Source organism: Cnephaeus nilssonii (genome assembly GCF_951640355.1).
Source record: "Cnephaeus nilssonii genome assembly, chromosome: 19".
NCBI lineage: Eukaryota > Metazoa > Chordata > Mammalia > Chiroptera > Vespertilionidae > Cnephaeus > Cnephaeus nilssonii.
In genome coordinates this window covers 34,839,442-34,854,402 of record NC_137090.1, presented here as the reverse complement: position 1 = coordinate 34,854,402, position 14,961 = coordinate 34,839,442, and the positions used below count along the sequence as shown (strand labels likewise).

Genomic DNA, 14,961 nt, shown 5'->3' with positions numbered 1-14,961 from the left:
AGTTTGATTTCCCAGACCCCCACGTATCCTTATACTTAACTGTCTCACAGTTTAATACTGTCCATCCAAGGGCACCACATGTGACAGGGAAGGAAACTGAGGCAAAAAAAAAAAAAAAAGGAAACAGGAAGAGGCTTGCTATGATTGAAATACAGATAAAACTCAGTCTCTGTCTTTTCTTGAAGCCAAAAGGCAAGAGGCACTGTGAGCCAAATTCTCCAGTGCCCTGAATTACTGAACTAGGCAAATGTAAGGAGTTTTTATAGCCTTTTTTTCTGATGTGTTAGAGCCTCACTCTTGCACTATATTTTATAGCTGCTGTTGGCCAGTTTTAACCTGGCTTTAGTCTTCAGAGACAAGAAGGAAACTTGGCACAGTTGTTTTGGGGCCTTGGCTTAGCTGTGAGCTCATGGGTTGCTGTCTAGGTAGCATTTTGGGCACAGGGCCCAGCTGTGACGTAGACACCCATTTTCTCCTGGGGGCCCCCTCCCACTCAGAGCCATACCTATTAGACTTGTGAAAGCAAAAGTCACTGACCCTATGGGACTGGAGGGCTGATCTAGATAAGCCAGCCAGGCATCACTTCTCCCCCACATCCCCATTAAAGTGTGGGTATTGGCCCGGCCGGGTGGCCCAGTGGTAAAGTGTCAACTCTTGAACCAAGAGGTCACTGGTTTGATTTCTGGTCAGGGCACATACCTGGATTGTGGGCTCGATCCCCAGTAGGGGGTATGCAGGAGGCAGCTAATTGATGTTTTTCTCTCATCCTGCTCCCTTCCCCTCTCTAAAAATCAATAAAAACATTTTTTAAAAAGAATGGTCAAAAAACTAAAAAATAAAGTGTGGATATTGGCTCAGAGATTATGGGGAGAGGAGTTACAACAGTGGCCTTCACCTCTTGGGTTCTAACTGGGTTCCCTCCTTTTTATAGCAAGAGAAGCGTCTGTTTACAAACTTCCACAGGCAGCTGTTCTGTTGGCTCGATAAGTGGGTTGACCTGACCATGGACGACATTCGAAGGATGGAAGAAGAGACGAAGAGACAGCTGGATGAGGTAAGTGAATGCCCACAGGAGACTCTGGGCTCTCGACTACATGTGAAGGGGACTGTCGTGCTGGAACGGTTCACTGAGGGCACTGTTCTGTGGTTCTAGGAATGTGTCAGTGTCTGCTATGGGTAAGGCCTAATGCCAGGCAATCTGGGAACTATAAGGAAAACAGCCTGTGCTCTTGAATTTGCACTCTAGTTGAGGTCTTGGCATATCCAGAGAGACAAATGTGGCAGGACGTGCTGGATGCCAAGTGAGTAATACAGCTGCTGCAGTGCTTCTTCAGAGCCAGGTCGGGGAATCGTGCTGGGCTCGAGATGGAGGTGACCCTGGGAGGAGGCAGGCTGATTGTGAATACCACACACACGACCCACAGAGGACACAACAGCACAGATTTAACTACTCTGTTAGGTGGTTTTGAGTCTGGAGTCTGCTCCATGGGAGCCTGAAGATCTAACGTTTGGAGATGCTGCCTGCAAGGCTCACTCTGAGGAGATCATCATAAATAACATTACGTACTCACTGAGTAAGGCACTGTTCTGAGGGCTTTTCTGTACACCATCTCCTGTGAGCCTCACAACACCCATGAGTAGGCACCACTCTGATCCCCACCCTCAGATAAGCTGGAGGCTCTGAGAGTTCAACACATGCCCAGGGTCACACAGCCTGCTGGTGATAAGGTCAGCATTAGAGCCAGAGCTCTTAATCACTCTGCCTCTTCTCCTCCCTCTAAATGCCATTTGGGCCCCTCCTTCTTGCTTGGGGCTAAAAATAAGGGAGAAAGCTCTTTTTCATAAGATCTTCCGTCCATTTCTCTCTTTTTGCCTTGGGTGGGTTGGCAAAGAGCCTGGCAGACATTGCTCTGCATGGCCTTGTCTGGCTCTCCAGCAGGTCCTAGGGTGAGACCCAGGCCTGGGTGCTGTGGTGCCCCATACTGCCTGGCCCAGGAGCCCTTCCTTCCTCTGGAGCCCCCAGGGAAGCTGTTCTTAACTCCAGGATGACACTTCCTGGGCTGACTCACAGGTTAAGTGGTATGCTGAGTTAGTTCCTGTTGAAGGCAGATGTTTCGGTTATTCATTCAGCTACATTTGGCAGGAAGTGGTAGTATTTTGGACACAATTTCTGATTCTTTGGCTAAAGATCTTCAGGAGTGGTAGAATTTAACATCCAGAGCTCTGGCCATTCTGACTATATAAGAGAGGCCTGAGTTTTTTTGTTACCCTAGTCCTGACAAAAAGAAAAGACAAAGTTACTAAATGGATCACAGAGTCTTCGGGGCTTTAGTCTGGAGCTTCAGCCACCCGCTGACTAACAAAATGCCATCCTAAAGTACACAGGCTCATGGAAGTGTTTGCAGGCTGCCTTTTGCTGTGGGTAGAATTTGAATTCTTGGACCTGGGAGAACTTGCCAGAGGATCTACTGGATCTGCCTCCCTCATATCTGAACTTTGAGAGCCTTCTTCATTAGAAAGTTCTTTTTTAACTTCCACCCCTTGTCTTTGCATGTTTCTTCATTCTCTGGAAAACTGTGCCAAAAGCTTGGATGACCCCTCTCCTCCAGGATGACTACAAATGCAGGAATCCCTGTTTGGAATTGGAATTTTAAAAATAGTTTGCAGAGAAAGAGAAAGCAAAGCCAAATCCATTTACTGTATAACATATTTTGACCCTGTTAGCAACTGTACAATACCTTTTTTTATTTATTTTAAAATATGTATTGATTTTATAGAGAGGGGAAAGGGAGAGACAGAAATAATGAGAGAATCATTGATTGGCTGCCTCTTGCATGCCCCCCCACTGGGGACCGAGCCCGAAACCTGGGCATGTGCCCTGACTGGGAATTGAGCCAGCAACCTTTTAGTGCATAGGATGACACCCAACCAACTGAGCTACTCAGGCCAGGGCTTTTTTATAATTTAAAAATATTTTTTTAATTGACTTGAGAGAGAGAAGAAGGAAGGAAGGGAAAGAGGGAGGGGGGGAGGGAGGGAGACAGACAGAGAGACAGAGAGACAGAGAGACAGAGACAGGGAGGGAGGGAGGGAGGGAGGGAGGGAGGGAGGGAGGGAGGGAGGGAGGGAAACATCAGTGATGTGAATCATTGATCGGCTGCCTCCTGCACGCCCCCTACTGGGGATTGAGCCCACAACCTGGGCATATGCCCTTGACCTGAATCAAACCCAGGACCCTTCAGTCTGCAGGCTGATGCTCTATCCACTGGGCCAAACCAAGCTGGGGTTTTGTTTTTTTTAAGTACTTTTTCTTTTTTCCTACATGCATTATCTTCCTTTTCTAAAGCTATAGTTTTTTGTTTTTGTATTTGGTTTGTGAGGTGTCTCTGCTCCAAAGAATAGTCTTTGTTTCCTCATAGCGCCTTTTTCTTGTTGTACTCTGTGTTTTGCATTAGGGACTTTCCTCAAATGACTGGTGGTCCTTGGCCACATTTAAGAATGAAGCTGTAGCCCTAACCGGTTTGGCTCAGTGGATAGAGCGTCAGCCTGCAGACTCAAGGGTCTCAGGTTCGATTCCAGTCAAGGGCATGTACCTTGGTTGCAGGCACATCCCCAGTGGGGAGTGTGCAAGAGGCAGCTGAATTGATGTTTCTCTCTCATCGATGTTTCTAACTCTCTATCCCTCTCCTTTCCTCTCTGTAAAAAATCAATAAAATATATATTAAAAAAAAAAAAAGAATGAAGCTGTATAGTATTGTGACTCTACTGTGCATCTTGGGCAACTAATTACCAAATGAATTATGTAACCATAACAGATTTTAATTCTGCATTATTTGTGACTTTAAATGCTTGTTACCCAGATGTTATGAAAGAATAAAGCTTTAAGAAATACTAATTAACTTAGCATGAAGATACTCATGCTTAAGAATGACAGTCATTGCCCTGGCTGGTTTGGCTCAGTGGATAGAGCATTGGCCTGTGAACTGAAGGGTCCTGGGTTCAATTCCAGCCAAGGGCACATGCCTGGGTTGCAGGCTTGATCCCCAGTGGGAGCGTGCAGGAGGCAGCCAATCAATGATTCTGTCTCATCATTGATGTTTCTATCTCTCTCTCCCTCTCCCTTCCTCCCTGAAATCAATAAAAGAAACATATTTAAAAAAAAGAAGAAGAAGAAGAATGACAGTTGTTGCCCAGCCAGTGTGGCTCAGTTGTTGAGCGTTGACCCGTGAACCAGGAGGTCATTGGTCAATTCCCAGTCAGGGCACATGCCTCGGTTGCAGGCTTGATCCCCAGTAGGGGGTATGCAGGAGGCAGCCAATCAGTGATTTCTCATTGATTTTTTAAAAACATTTTCTCATCATTGATGTTTCTACCTCTCTCTCCCTCTCCCTTTCTCTCTCTGAAATCAATTTAAAAAAAGAAATAAGGTTGTTGAAGTTAAATACCTGTCTTCCATTGAATCAGGTAAAGAGAACTGACGAATATATTGCAGACATTTTTTCACCAGGTTGATGAAAATAGTAGTATGAGACATTGAAGACATCACTATTTAGTTCCTATATTGGTAATTTCTCTGTAGTTCAATGCTTTTATGGTAACAGTACTCTGAAGACTATACAATTGAGAATCTAATATATTGTAATAGGAGGTGCATTCAAGAAAATTGCCAAGGCACTACTGTTGTGTATAAATTCCCAGGTGCTGGCTTTGCTGTGGTAGGAAGAGGGCTGGTTGCTTGACTGTGAGAACTGGGGGAGGGAATGCCAGGGCTGAACTGTTCTTTTTGTTGTTCTTTTTTTTATATTTTTACTAGAGGCCCAATACATGAAATTCTTGCAAGAGTAGGCCTTCCTTCCCCGGCTGCCAGCACCGGCTTCCCACGCACCCTGGCTTCATCCAGAAGGTTGTCTGGAAGGACGTCTGGTCTAATTAGCATATTATACTTTTATTATTATAGATTGAGAGGAATGGAGAGGGAGAGAAAGATAGAAAGATAGAAACATCAATTATGAGAGAAAAATTGATCGGCTGCCTCCTGCACGTCCCCTACTGGGGATTGAGCCCGCAACCCAGGCATATGCCCTTGACCAGAATTGAACCCAGGACCCTTCAGTCCACAGGCCCATGCTCTCTTCCCTGAGCCAAACCAACTAGGACTGAACTGTTCTTTATTTGGACTTTCAAACAAGTCACCTGTTTTCAACTCCACCTCCACTCCCACCTTCAGAAGTGCTTCCAGTTCCTACCGCACAAATTGGTCTGCTCCTCCTTGGCTCCCTCCTCACCAGCATTTAGATGTCAGCCCAGGCTCCTCTGAGAATTAGTCACTATTCAATCTATTTTTCATCTTCCAAAATGTTGTTATCATCTCTTAGTTGCTGTTGTCTCCTCTGTTCTAATTGTCTTCATGGCTTTATACCTGTATCCTTTTACTGTCATTTTAGTTGAGTTTGGGGGAGAAATAGCAATAAATGCATATATTCAATTTCCCATGATTCATTGCAAGTTTGCAATAGGAATTTTAATTTTTTTTTTAATCCTCACCTGAGGATATGTTTTCATTGATTTTAGAGAGAGAGAGTGGGAGAGGGAGAGAGAGAGACATCGACGTGAGAGAGAAACATTAATCGGCTGCATCCCACACCAGCCTCGACTGGGGATCAAACCCACAACCTGGGCACATGTCCTGACCGGGAATGGAACTGTTGACCTTTCGGAGTGTGGGACTACACTTAAGTAACTGATCCACACCAGTCAGGGCTATAACTGTTACTCTTTTTCTTTCTTTCTTTCTTTTCTTTATTTTTTTATAACTGTTATTCTTTAAATCAGTGCATAGTAGTCTAGTGTGGGTAGATATTTTGGTGAGTTATGAGGGGTCACTATAACGCCACAGTCACCGCTGCTTTAACTTTAGTCTCTGTTGTACCCACCGTTCTTGAATGAGGCTCAAGAATTTGAGAAACGAGGGATCAAGAGATTAGTCCTTTGCTCTAAAAAGAAAAATGTCAGGAAATGTGTCCTTGTAGGAAAGTGATCTTTTCTCTCCCTCTTTACCTCCCTCCGTATATCCCTGCCTCTCTCCCTTTTTTCTCCCTCTCCCTTCCTCTTGCTCTCTTAAGAGACTCATAATCATGAAAGTGGAAGGAGGACCTTAAAGGTCATTTAGTCCAATTATATGTCTAGTGCTTGAGTCCTCTCCACAGCCTCCCCACCAGCATGTGCTTGATCACCTCCTGTATCTATGGGGATGTTTCTATGGGGAACTCCCTATCTCCTAAACATAGTGGTAATAAAAACATTTTTATTATTACTAGAAACTAACATTTATTGAAGTCTCACTGTGTCGTTATCATGTGTAGTAAGAGTTTTGCATGTCTTATGTCATCAAATCTTCATGGCAACCTGTCATAGTATTATTAATAGGTATTATTTATTCTATAGATAGAGAAACTGAGACTCAAAGAAGTGAAGGATACCCTTTAGTTCACTGAACCAACTGCCTCCTGGTCCTTTAGCCATTAATTCTGTAGATAATGAGCCTGGGAGAGGAGAACTCATTTTAAAATTTTTAAGAAAATTTGTTTCCCTATTTACTAGACTATCTAGAACGTTTACTGAAAAACACTAAAGATTCTGTGCACATGATTAAGATTCTGCTGAGGGCCCTGGCCAGTGTGGCTCAGTTGGTTAGAGCATCGTCCCGTGCACCAAAGGGTCACAGGTTCGATTCCTGGTTAGGGTACATACCCAGGTTGTAGGTTTAATCCTCAGTCAGGACATGTACGGGAGGCAACTGATAGATATTTCTTTCTCACATCAGTTTCTCTCTCTCTCACATACCCTTGGGTGAGGATATAAAAAGAGGGCCCTGGCCATATAGCTCAGTTGGTTAGAGCATCGTCTTGATACACCAAGGTTGTGGGTTCGATCTGGGTCAGGGCACATATAAGAATTAACCAGTGGCCCTAGCTGGTTTGGCTCAATGGACAGAACGTCAGCCTGCGGACTGAAAGGTCCCAGGTTCAATTCCAGTCAAGGGCACATGCCTGGGTTGCAGTCTTGATCCCCAGTAGGGGGCGTGCAAATCAACCAATGAATGCATAAATAAGTGGAACAATAAATCGATGTTTCTCTCTCTGTCCCTTCCTCTCTTTCTAAAATCAATAAGTAATTTTTTTTAATTACTAAAAACAACAACAGATTCTGCCACAATTTTCCCCCCAGCCTTCCCTGTGGACCTTTCTCTCTAAGTCCTTGTCGGCTCCATGAGTCTTCTGATCCCTCCATTATCCTTCCTTTCTGGACTTGGTCTTTCTGGTCCACCTTGGGGGCTGTCTCTGAGCCTCCCTGTAGCCCATCTCCCAATTCATGTGCTTGCATGTGAATGTGCCTGTCCCTTTCACATGACCTGAATCTTAGTGCAGAGGCCCTTGCTTCATCATATGGCTTTTTGACTGAGGGACCACCATCAGTTTTAGATTTTAAGTCTTAAACTCTGGGTTGCTTACCCAGAGAATATATAAGGGTCCCTATGCAGTGAAGTGCCTTGCAGAACACTACACCTAGTTTCCAGTTTGGAATTGTGGTAAATACAGGGTGGGGCAAAAGTAGGTTTATAGTTGTTCATGTGGCAAATAATACAATTAATAATACAAGAATAATCTCCATGTTTCATGTATCACAGCTCCAACCTATTCACAACTGTAAGCCTACTTTTTTTTTTTTAATATATTTTATTGATTTTTTACAGAGAGGAAGGGAGAGGGATAGAGAGTTAGAAACATCGATCAGCTGCCTCCTGCACACTCCCCACTGGGGATGTGCCCGCAACTAAGGTACACGCCCTTGACCGGAATCGAACCTGGGACCCCTCAGTCCGCAAGCCGACGCTCTATCCACCGAGCCACACCGGTTTCGGCTGTAAGCCTACTTTTGCCCCATCCTGAATAAGTTCTCAGGGTTAGGCTGATAAAGGAAACCACTTGGTACCTAGCTCACCTGCTGGGCCATGGATGATTAGAATCTGAGACTCCCATTGTGTCGATAGGAGGCAGAACTAGGACTTTGAGGCTGAGGGATCCCTAAATATGGAAGATGATGCTGTTCAATGGAACCTAAATTCCCTCTGACCTGCCTGGCAATGATTGATCCCAGGGCAGACCACCCAGAACATTCCACAACATCTTGAAATATGGGAATAGCGTTATTTTCTTTTAAAATGCAGTTTCATTTTTCAATATTAAGGTAATATATAGGCATTGAATATTTTTGTGAAAAGTAGAAAGGAAAAATATCACTGTACTCGAAGCATTTAAAGACAACCACTGGAGCCGAGATCGGTTTGGCTCAGTGGATAGAGCGTCAGCCTGTGGACTGAAGGGTCCCGGGTTCGATTCCAGTCAAGGGCACGTACCTTGGTTGCGAGCACATCTCCAGTAGGGTGTGTGCAGGAGGCAGCTGATCGATGTTTCTCTCTCATCGGTGTTTCTAACTCTCTATCCCTCTCCCTTCCCCTCTGTAAAAAATCAATAAAATATATTTTTTTTAAAAAAAAGACAACCACTGGAAACATTCCTGCATTTCTAAGTTTTTCTACACATTTTTTAAAAATTAGAGAGATCAATTTTGTTGTTCCATTTATTTGTGCATACATTGGTTGATTCTTGTATGTACTCTGACCAGGGATTGAACTCACAACCTTGGTGTATCGGGATGACGTGCCAACCAAGCTACCAGCCCAGGGATATCTACACACTTATTTAGTTATGATTGTATTACATGTGCCAGGTGGTTATCTTACCTTTTTCTGAACATTATAACGAAGCATTTTCCCATTGAAAAAACTTAACATACATCTTTCTGACTACAGCATACATGTTACTCTGTTCTCTGTCATTTACCCTATGTTGAATTTTCCTTCGTGTTGTTTACAGGTTCTCACTGTTGTGAATAATGCTGTGATCAACATTTTTGTGCTTTTTTTTTGTAATTAGGATTATTTCCTCAGAATAAATTCCTACAAATGGAATTACAGAATCTAAGACTCTTGCTATTTATTGCCAACTTGCTTTCCCAAAGGGCTGAATCTATTTATAGAGAGGCTTTCTAAACAGGTTCTAAAAACAATTCCACATGTGCCTCATATCTGTGTTCCTTAGGGAATGCTAACTGGCTCATGGTTACTTTTCAGTCTCTTAAACTGTCATGTGTGTGTTTTTTAAACTAGCTTTGTTTTTTAACAACTTTTTATTTTGATATAAGTGTAATGTTCACATGCCCGTTATAAGAAATAAGAGAGTTGTTTCTTCCAATGGCAGTATCTTGCAAAACTATAGTGCAACATCACAAAAATTTTACTACTTTTTAGGTCAAAGGAGTGTTTCATAATGTTAAAAGCAATTTTCAAAAGATCTAGAAAATATTTAAAAATACAAGTTCAGCCAAAACCGGTTTGGCTCTGTGGATAGAGCATCGGTCTGTGGACTGAAAGGTCCCAGGTTCGATTCTGGTCAAGGGCATGTACATTGGTTGCGGGCACATCCCCGGTAGGGGGCATGCAGGAGGCAGCTGGTCGATGTTTCTCTCTCATCGATGTTTCTAGCTTTCTATCCCTCTCCCTACCTCTCTGTAAAAAATTAATAAAATATATTTTAAAAAAATAATAATAAAATAAAAAAAATAAAAATACAAGTTCATATAAGTAAATAAAATAGATAAATTAAAGTCCCTCTCCTCCAACCCCTGGCCTTATTCCTAGAGGAAACCACTGTAGAGGGGGGAAAAAAACAAGTAGAAGTTTCTAATTTCATGTTTCTCAACTGTGTGTGTGTGTGTGTGTAGTACAGTGGCTTGATCCAAGGAATACTACAAACTTCAGATAAAATCTCTCATGTCGTCCTAACTGGTTTGGCTCAGTGGATAGAGTGTCAGCCAGCAGACTCAAGGGTCCCAGGTTCGATTCCGGTCAAGGGCATGTACCTTGGTTGCGGGCACATCCCCAATAGGGGGTGTGCAGGAGGCAGCTGATTGATGTTTCTAACTCTCTATCCCTCTCCCTTCCTCTCTGTAAAAAATCAATAAAATATATTTTTTAAACAAAATCTCTCATGTCACTTAGGCCCCAGGAAACACAAAATAAGCATTCTTAAGGCATCTATATATATAAAAGCCTAAGTGACCATTATGCCAGATCACTATGATGATGCACTGACCACCAGGGGGCAGACGCTTAATGCAGGAGCTGCCCCCGGTGGTCAGTGCGCTCCCACAGGTGGAGCAACGCTCAGCCAGAAGCTGGGCTTCCGGCTGGCAAGCGCAGCGGCAGTGGCAGGAGCCTCTCCCGCCTCCACTGCAGGCAGGTGGTAAGGAGCGCAGGGTCATGGACTGCAAGAGCCCCGGACTGCGAGAGGGATGTCTGACTGCCAGCTAAGCCAGCAGACAGACATCCCCCAAGGGGTCCCAGACTGCGAGAGGGCGCAGGCCGGGCTGAGGGACACTCCCCAGTGCACGAATGTCGTGCATCGGTTCTCTAGTAAGAATAAAATAATGCACTTTTATTGCAGTGGCACCCTGCTGGGGCACCTTGTCTCTGAGAGTAGGGAAACTATCAGGTTCCCTGATGGGAAGTTGCATCTTATTTCAAGCAGTAGGAAAACAGGACCTGGCTTTGCATTAGCATTGAACTCTCAGGGTATACAGGGATCTAGGTGAGGCCCAAGGGACTTTGCTCCCATGATATTAAATTACTTGACTCTCTGATTATTGAAAATGTATGTGATCTTTTAATGAGCTGACATTTAATAAGCATGTTTTTGTTTTTTTATTATTGATTTCAGAGAGGAAGGGAGAGGGAGAGATAGAAACATCAATGATAAGAGAGTATCATTGATGGGCTGCCTCCTGCACGCCCCACACTGGGGACTGAGCTCACAACGCGGGCATGTGCCCTGACCAGAATCAAACTGAGACCTCCTGGTTCATAGGTCAACACTTAACCACTGAGCATGCCGGCCAGGCCACGTTTTTGTCTTTTTAGAACTTTTTAAATAATTTCAGACTTCTGCCGAAACCGGTTTGGCTCAGTGGATAGAGCGTCGGCCTGCGGACTCAAGGGTCCCGGGTTCGATTCCGGTCAAGGGCATGTACCTTGGTTGCGGGCACATCCCCAGTAGGGGGTGTGCAAGAGGCAGCTGATCGATGATTCTCTCTCATCGATGTTTCTAGCTCTCTATCCCTCTCTCTTCCTCTCTGTAAAAGATCAATAAAATATATTTAAAAATAATAATAATAATAATTTCAGACTTCTAGAAAATGGCAAGAATACATTACTTCTTTATCCAGAGACTCCATTCCTTTAAAGCAGGAGTGGGGAACATCTAGCCATATTAGGCCCATGAAATCCTGTGGTCTGGCCCTGCCAAGGTATTAAGGATGAGTTAGATGTTTGACCAAATATAGCAGGCTCATTTTTTAAAATGTTTTTATTGATTTTTATTTTAGAGAGAGAGAAAGGGAGAGGGCTAAAGAAATAGAAACATTGCTAAGAGAGAAACATCAATAGGCTGCCTCCTGCATGCACCCCACTGAGGATTGAGCCCACAACCCTGGCATGTGCCCTGACTGGGAATCAAACCGGTGACCTCTTAGTTCATGCTCAACCACTGAGCCACAGCGGCCAGGCTAATTTTTAAGTTGATAATTTTGTATGGCCTGCAAATGATGTTATAAATATCCAAATGGCCCTTGGCAGAAAAAGGGCCACCCCTGCTTTAAAGCAAAGAATACAACCCAGGACCTCACACTGCAGCCTCTAGTCTCTCAACCTAGTGATATTCCTCAGTTTTTCCTGGACATCCATGACCTTAACACTTTTTAGGGTTATAGGCTAGTCATTTTGTGAATGTCTCTCAATTTGGCTTTGTCCAGTGATGCTGCATGATTAGACCCAGTTTATGTATTTTAGGCCAGAATGTCAAAGATTCTGTGTTCTTTTCATTGTATTCTATCCTTCTCTCTAGTTATTGGTGAGGTTACTTACCTTTGTTCACCTGAAGCACAACAGGGTGTCCCAGGCTGGTCTTGTTCTTTCCATGGCTCAACCCTAGAATCAGCCATATCTCCAAGGAGCCCTGGTTCCTTTTAGTGGAGGGAGGTGTGTGCCTGCTAGGTGTGCTCATTACTATTGGGGTGTTGGTGCTCCCAGGCCTTCTCATAGGACAAAACTAGGGAACTTTTACATTTATATTTATTTCTATATCTACCTTACATATTATGCTCATACAAAATACCCCCAATTCCTACCTATCCCACAGGGTAAGTTTTTGTCTTTTTAAAAATATGACAGTGCCCTTATCCTTCACAGATCTGTCATGTTGGAAACTCTTGAATTCGTTGAACCCTTAGGAAGTAATATAGTAACAGATGTTACTTTAGACAAGTTACAGGAACAATAATAATTTAAAGATATCATTCAGGAAAATGAGTTTTGAGCAAAATCTACAGAAAACAGGTTTTCTAGGTATAGCTACGAGCCTACTCAAAGATGTGTCTGAAAAATAGACTTTCCTGTTTGGAGCAGATGATCTTTGCTGTGGGCTATGAGAAGTGAGGCTTGTCAGATTGATTGATTTTATGACTCACTTATGGTCCATCTCCTATAGGTTCTGATTTGTCAGGTCTGGGACCCAAGAATCTACATATAAGTAACCCAGGCAATTATTTTTATCATGTTTGAGGAAACTCTTACCTAAATTAGGGAGGACCAGGAGAATTTTCTTTTACCATACCCATGTTCCACATGGACTAACGGGATGTGTGTGTGTGAACACATGGGTTTGAAATGTTGCAAGAAATATATTCTGAGGATGTTTCCCAGTGGAGAACTACCGCTACTGGGGTAGAATCCCTGCAAAATGTGTTGGTATTAAAGTTTTAGTGAATAAAACGTAACTCTGGTCGAAACCGGTTTGGCTCAGTGGATAGAGCGTCGGCCTGCGGACTCAAGGGTCCCAGGTTCGATTCCGGTCAAGGGCATGTACCTTGATTGCAGGCACATCCCCAGTAGGGGGTGTGCAAGAGGCAGCTGATTGATGTTTCTCTCTCATCGATGTTTCTAACTCTCTATCCCTCTCTCTTCCTCTCTGTAAAAAATCAATAAAATATATATATTTTAAAAAAAGTAACTCTGAGGAGGGCTGTAGCTTAAAAGTCCAGATTCTTCAGAGCTTGTGTATGTACAAATGCTACAGAACAGAGTTTGGAACAAAGATATAATAGATAACATGCGTTAGCTTTGGCTCTATGTATGCAGAACTCTATTCTTCTCATTGACTCTATCTATTGGCAGGATGTATCTGTAGTGGAGTTCCATCAGCAGCAAGAGGCTTTAATTTTTTTTTGGCTTTTTCTGTTTCAGATGAGACAAAAGGACCCAGTGAAAGGAATGACAGCAGATGACTAAAGCCACTCCACTCCCTTCTGCACTGTATGTACCCAGTTTCTCACTGTGCATGTCATAGGTGCTAACATCAGTTTGGGTCCTCAAGGCCTCAGCAGTTCACTATCTGTCAGAAAACCAACTTCATTCCTCATCCTACTCTCTAGGAATCACAATGACTGCCACAGGCTTGTCATGCTTTTGGACTTCCACTGAAAGAAATTATGATTGTTAATACATTTCAGGGACAAAGAACTATCCAGAAAGAGACATACACAGGGTAGTGAGACAGGTGGGATGGGGGCGGTGGATGCAGAATTGAAGCTTCTCTGCAACTAATTACTCTTCCTCTCCTAACTGGAGCCATTTCACGTTGAAGCTGGCATTCTAGGGCATTCTCTTTACCCCCCACCCTCACCCAGTGCCAGAGCAGTTCCTAACTCCCAACTGATAGCATCCCTGCCCAACCCACCCGAAAGTCTGTTGGTGTTCATTGTTGTGTCTGGCGCTTAATTTCCTTCCTCCTTATATCCCCTGATCCCATACTAAGTAGCTGTCCTAATCAGAGGTAGCATCTTTCAGAAGCTTAGAAAGTATTTCCGCCCAAGCCATAGGACCAGAATGGGATGGCCCTTATTTCATATTGTTACTCTCCCCTAATTCCCTTCCTTCTAATTGCTCCCAGTGCCCTACACACCTCCAGACCTGTTTTTCCAGCAGCTCAGAGTGGGTTTTGTCATGGAATGAAAAAACCTGACTTTGTAGTTGAGCACTAACCCATGAACCAGGAGGTCACAGTTTGATTCTTGGTCAGGGCACATGCCCAGGTTTCGGGTTCCATCCCCAGTAGGGGTCGTATAGGAGGCAGCCAATCAATGATTTTCTCTCCACATTGATGTTTCTATCTCTCTCTCCCTCTCCCTTCCTCTCTGAAAACAATAAATATATATATATTAAAAATACCACATAGCCCTGGCTGGTTTTGCTCAGTGGATAGAGCGTCGGCCTGTGGACTGGAGGGTCCCGGGTTTGATTCTGGTCAAGGGCTCATGCCTGGGTTTCGGGCTCACTCCCCAGTAGGGGGTGTGCAGGAGCAGCAGATCAATGATTCTCTCTCATTATTGATGTTTCTGTCTCTCTCTCCCTCTCCCTTCCTCTCTGAAATCAATAAAAATATATATTTTTTAAAAATACCACACACACACATACAAAACCTGGCCTTGTTCTCCATCAGTCTCTGAGAGATCATTTTATCAAATAAAAACTGGCTGTCCCCTAGCACTAGGAGGCCAGGGGTGGGAGGGATGCGGGCAGTGATGCAAACCTCTCTCCCTGGCACATGTGTCAGCTTGAGAACTGGGAGATAAGAGTAGGATTAAGTGGACTGTTACAATGTCAGCTTCCCAGTCACTGCTTGAACCTGACTCTGTCTCTCCCTCTCGCCCCCACCACACCAACTGGCACCCTTTTTCCTTTTGAAATTCCCCAATCAATGATTTACAGTGTTTCTGTTTTCCTTTGTT

The 14,961-nt window shown here is 43.8% G+C and overlaps 1 protein-coding gene across 1 annotated transcript in view; it reads left to right on the top strand.

Moving 5' to 3' along the window:
* The window catches only part of PITPNA (phosphatidylinositol transfer protein alpha), a 41,912-nt gene that overhangs the window by 24,342 nt on the left and 2,609 nt on the right, over positions 1–14,961 (top strand). Inside the window, exons 10-11 of the mRNA XM_079798465.1 lie at positions 932–1,054; positions 13,418–13,486. Coding sequence (XP_079654591.1) covers positions 932–1,054; positions 13,418–13,462 — 168 coding nt within the window. The 3' untranslated portion in view covers positions 13,463–13,486. The remainder of the gene's footprint in view (positions 1–931; positions 1,055–13,417; positions 13,487–14,961) is intronic.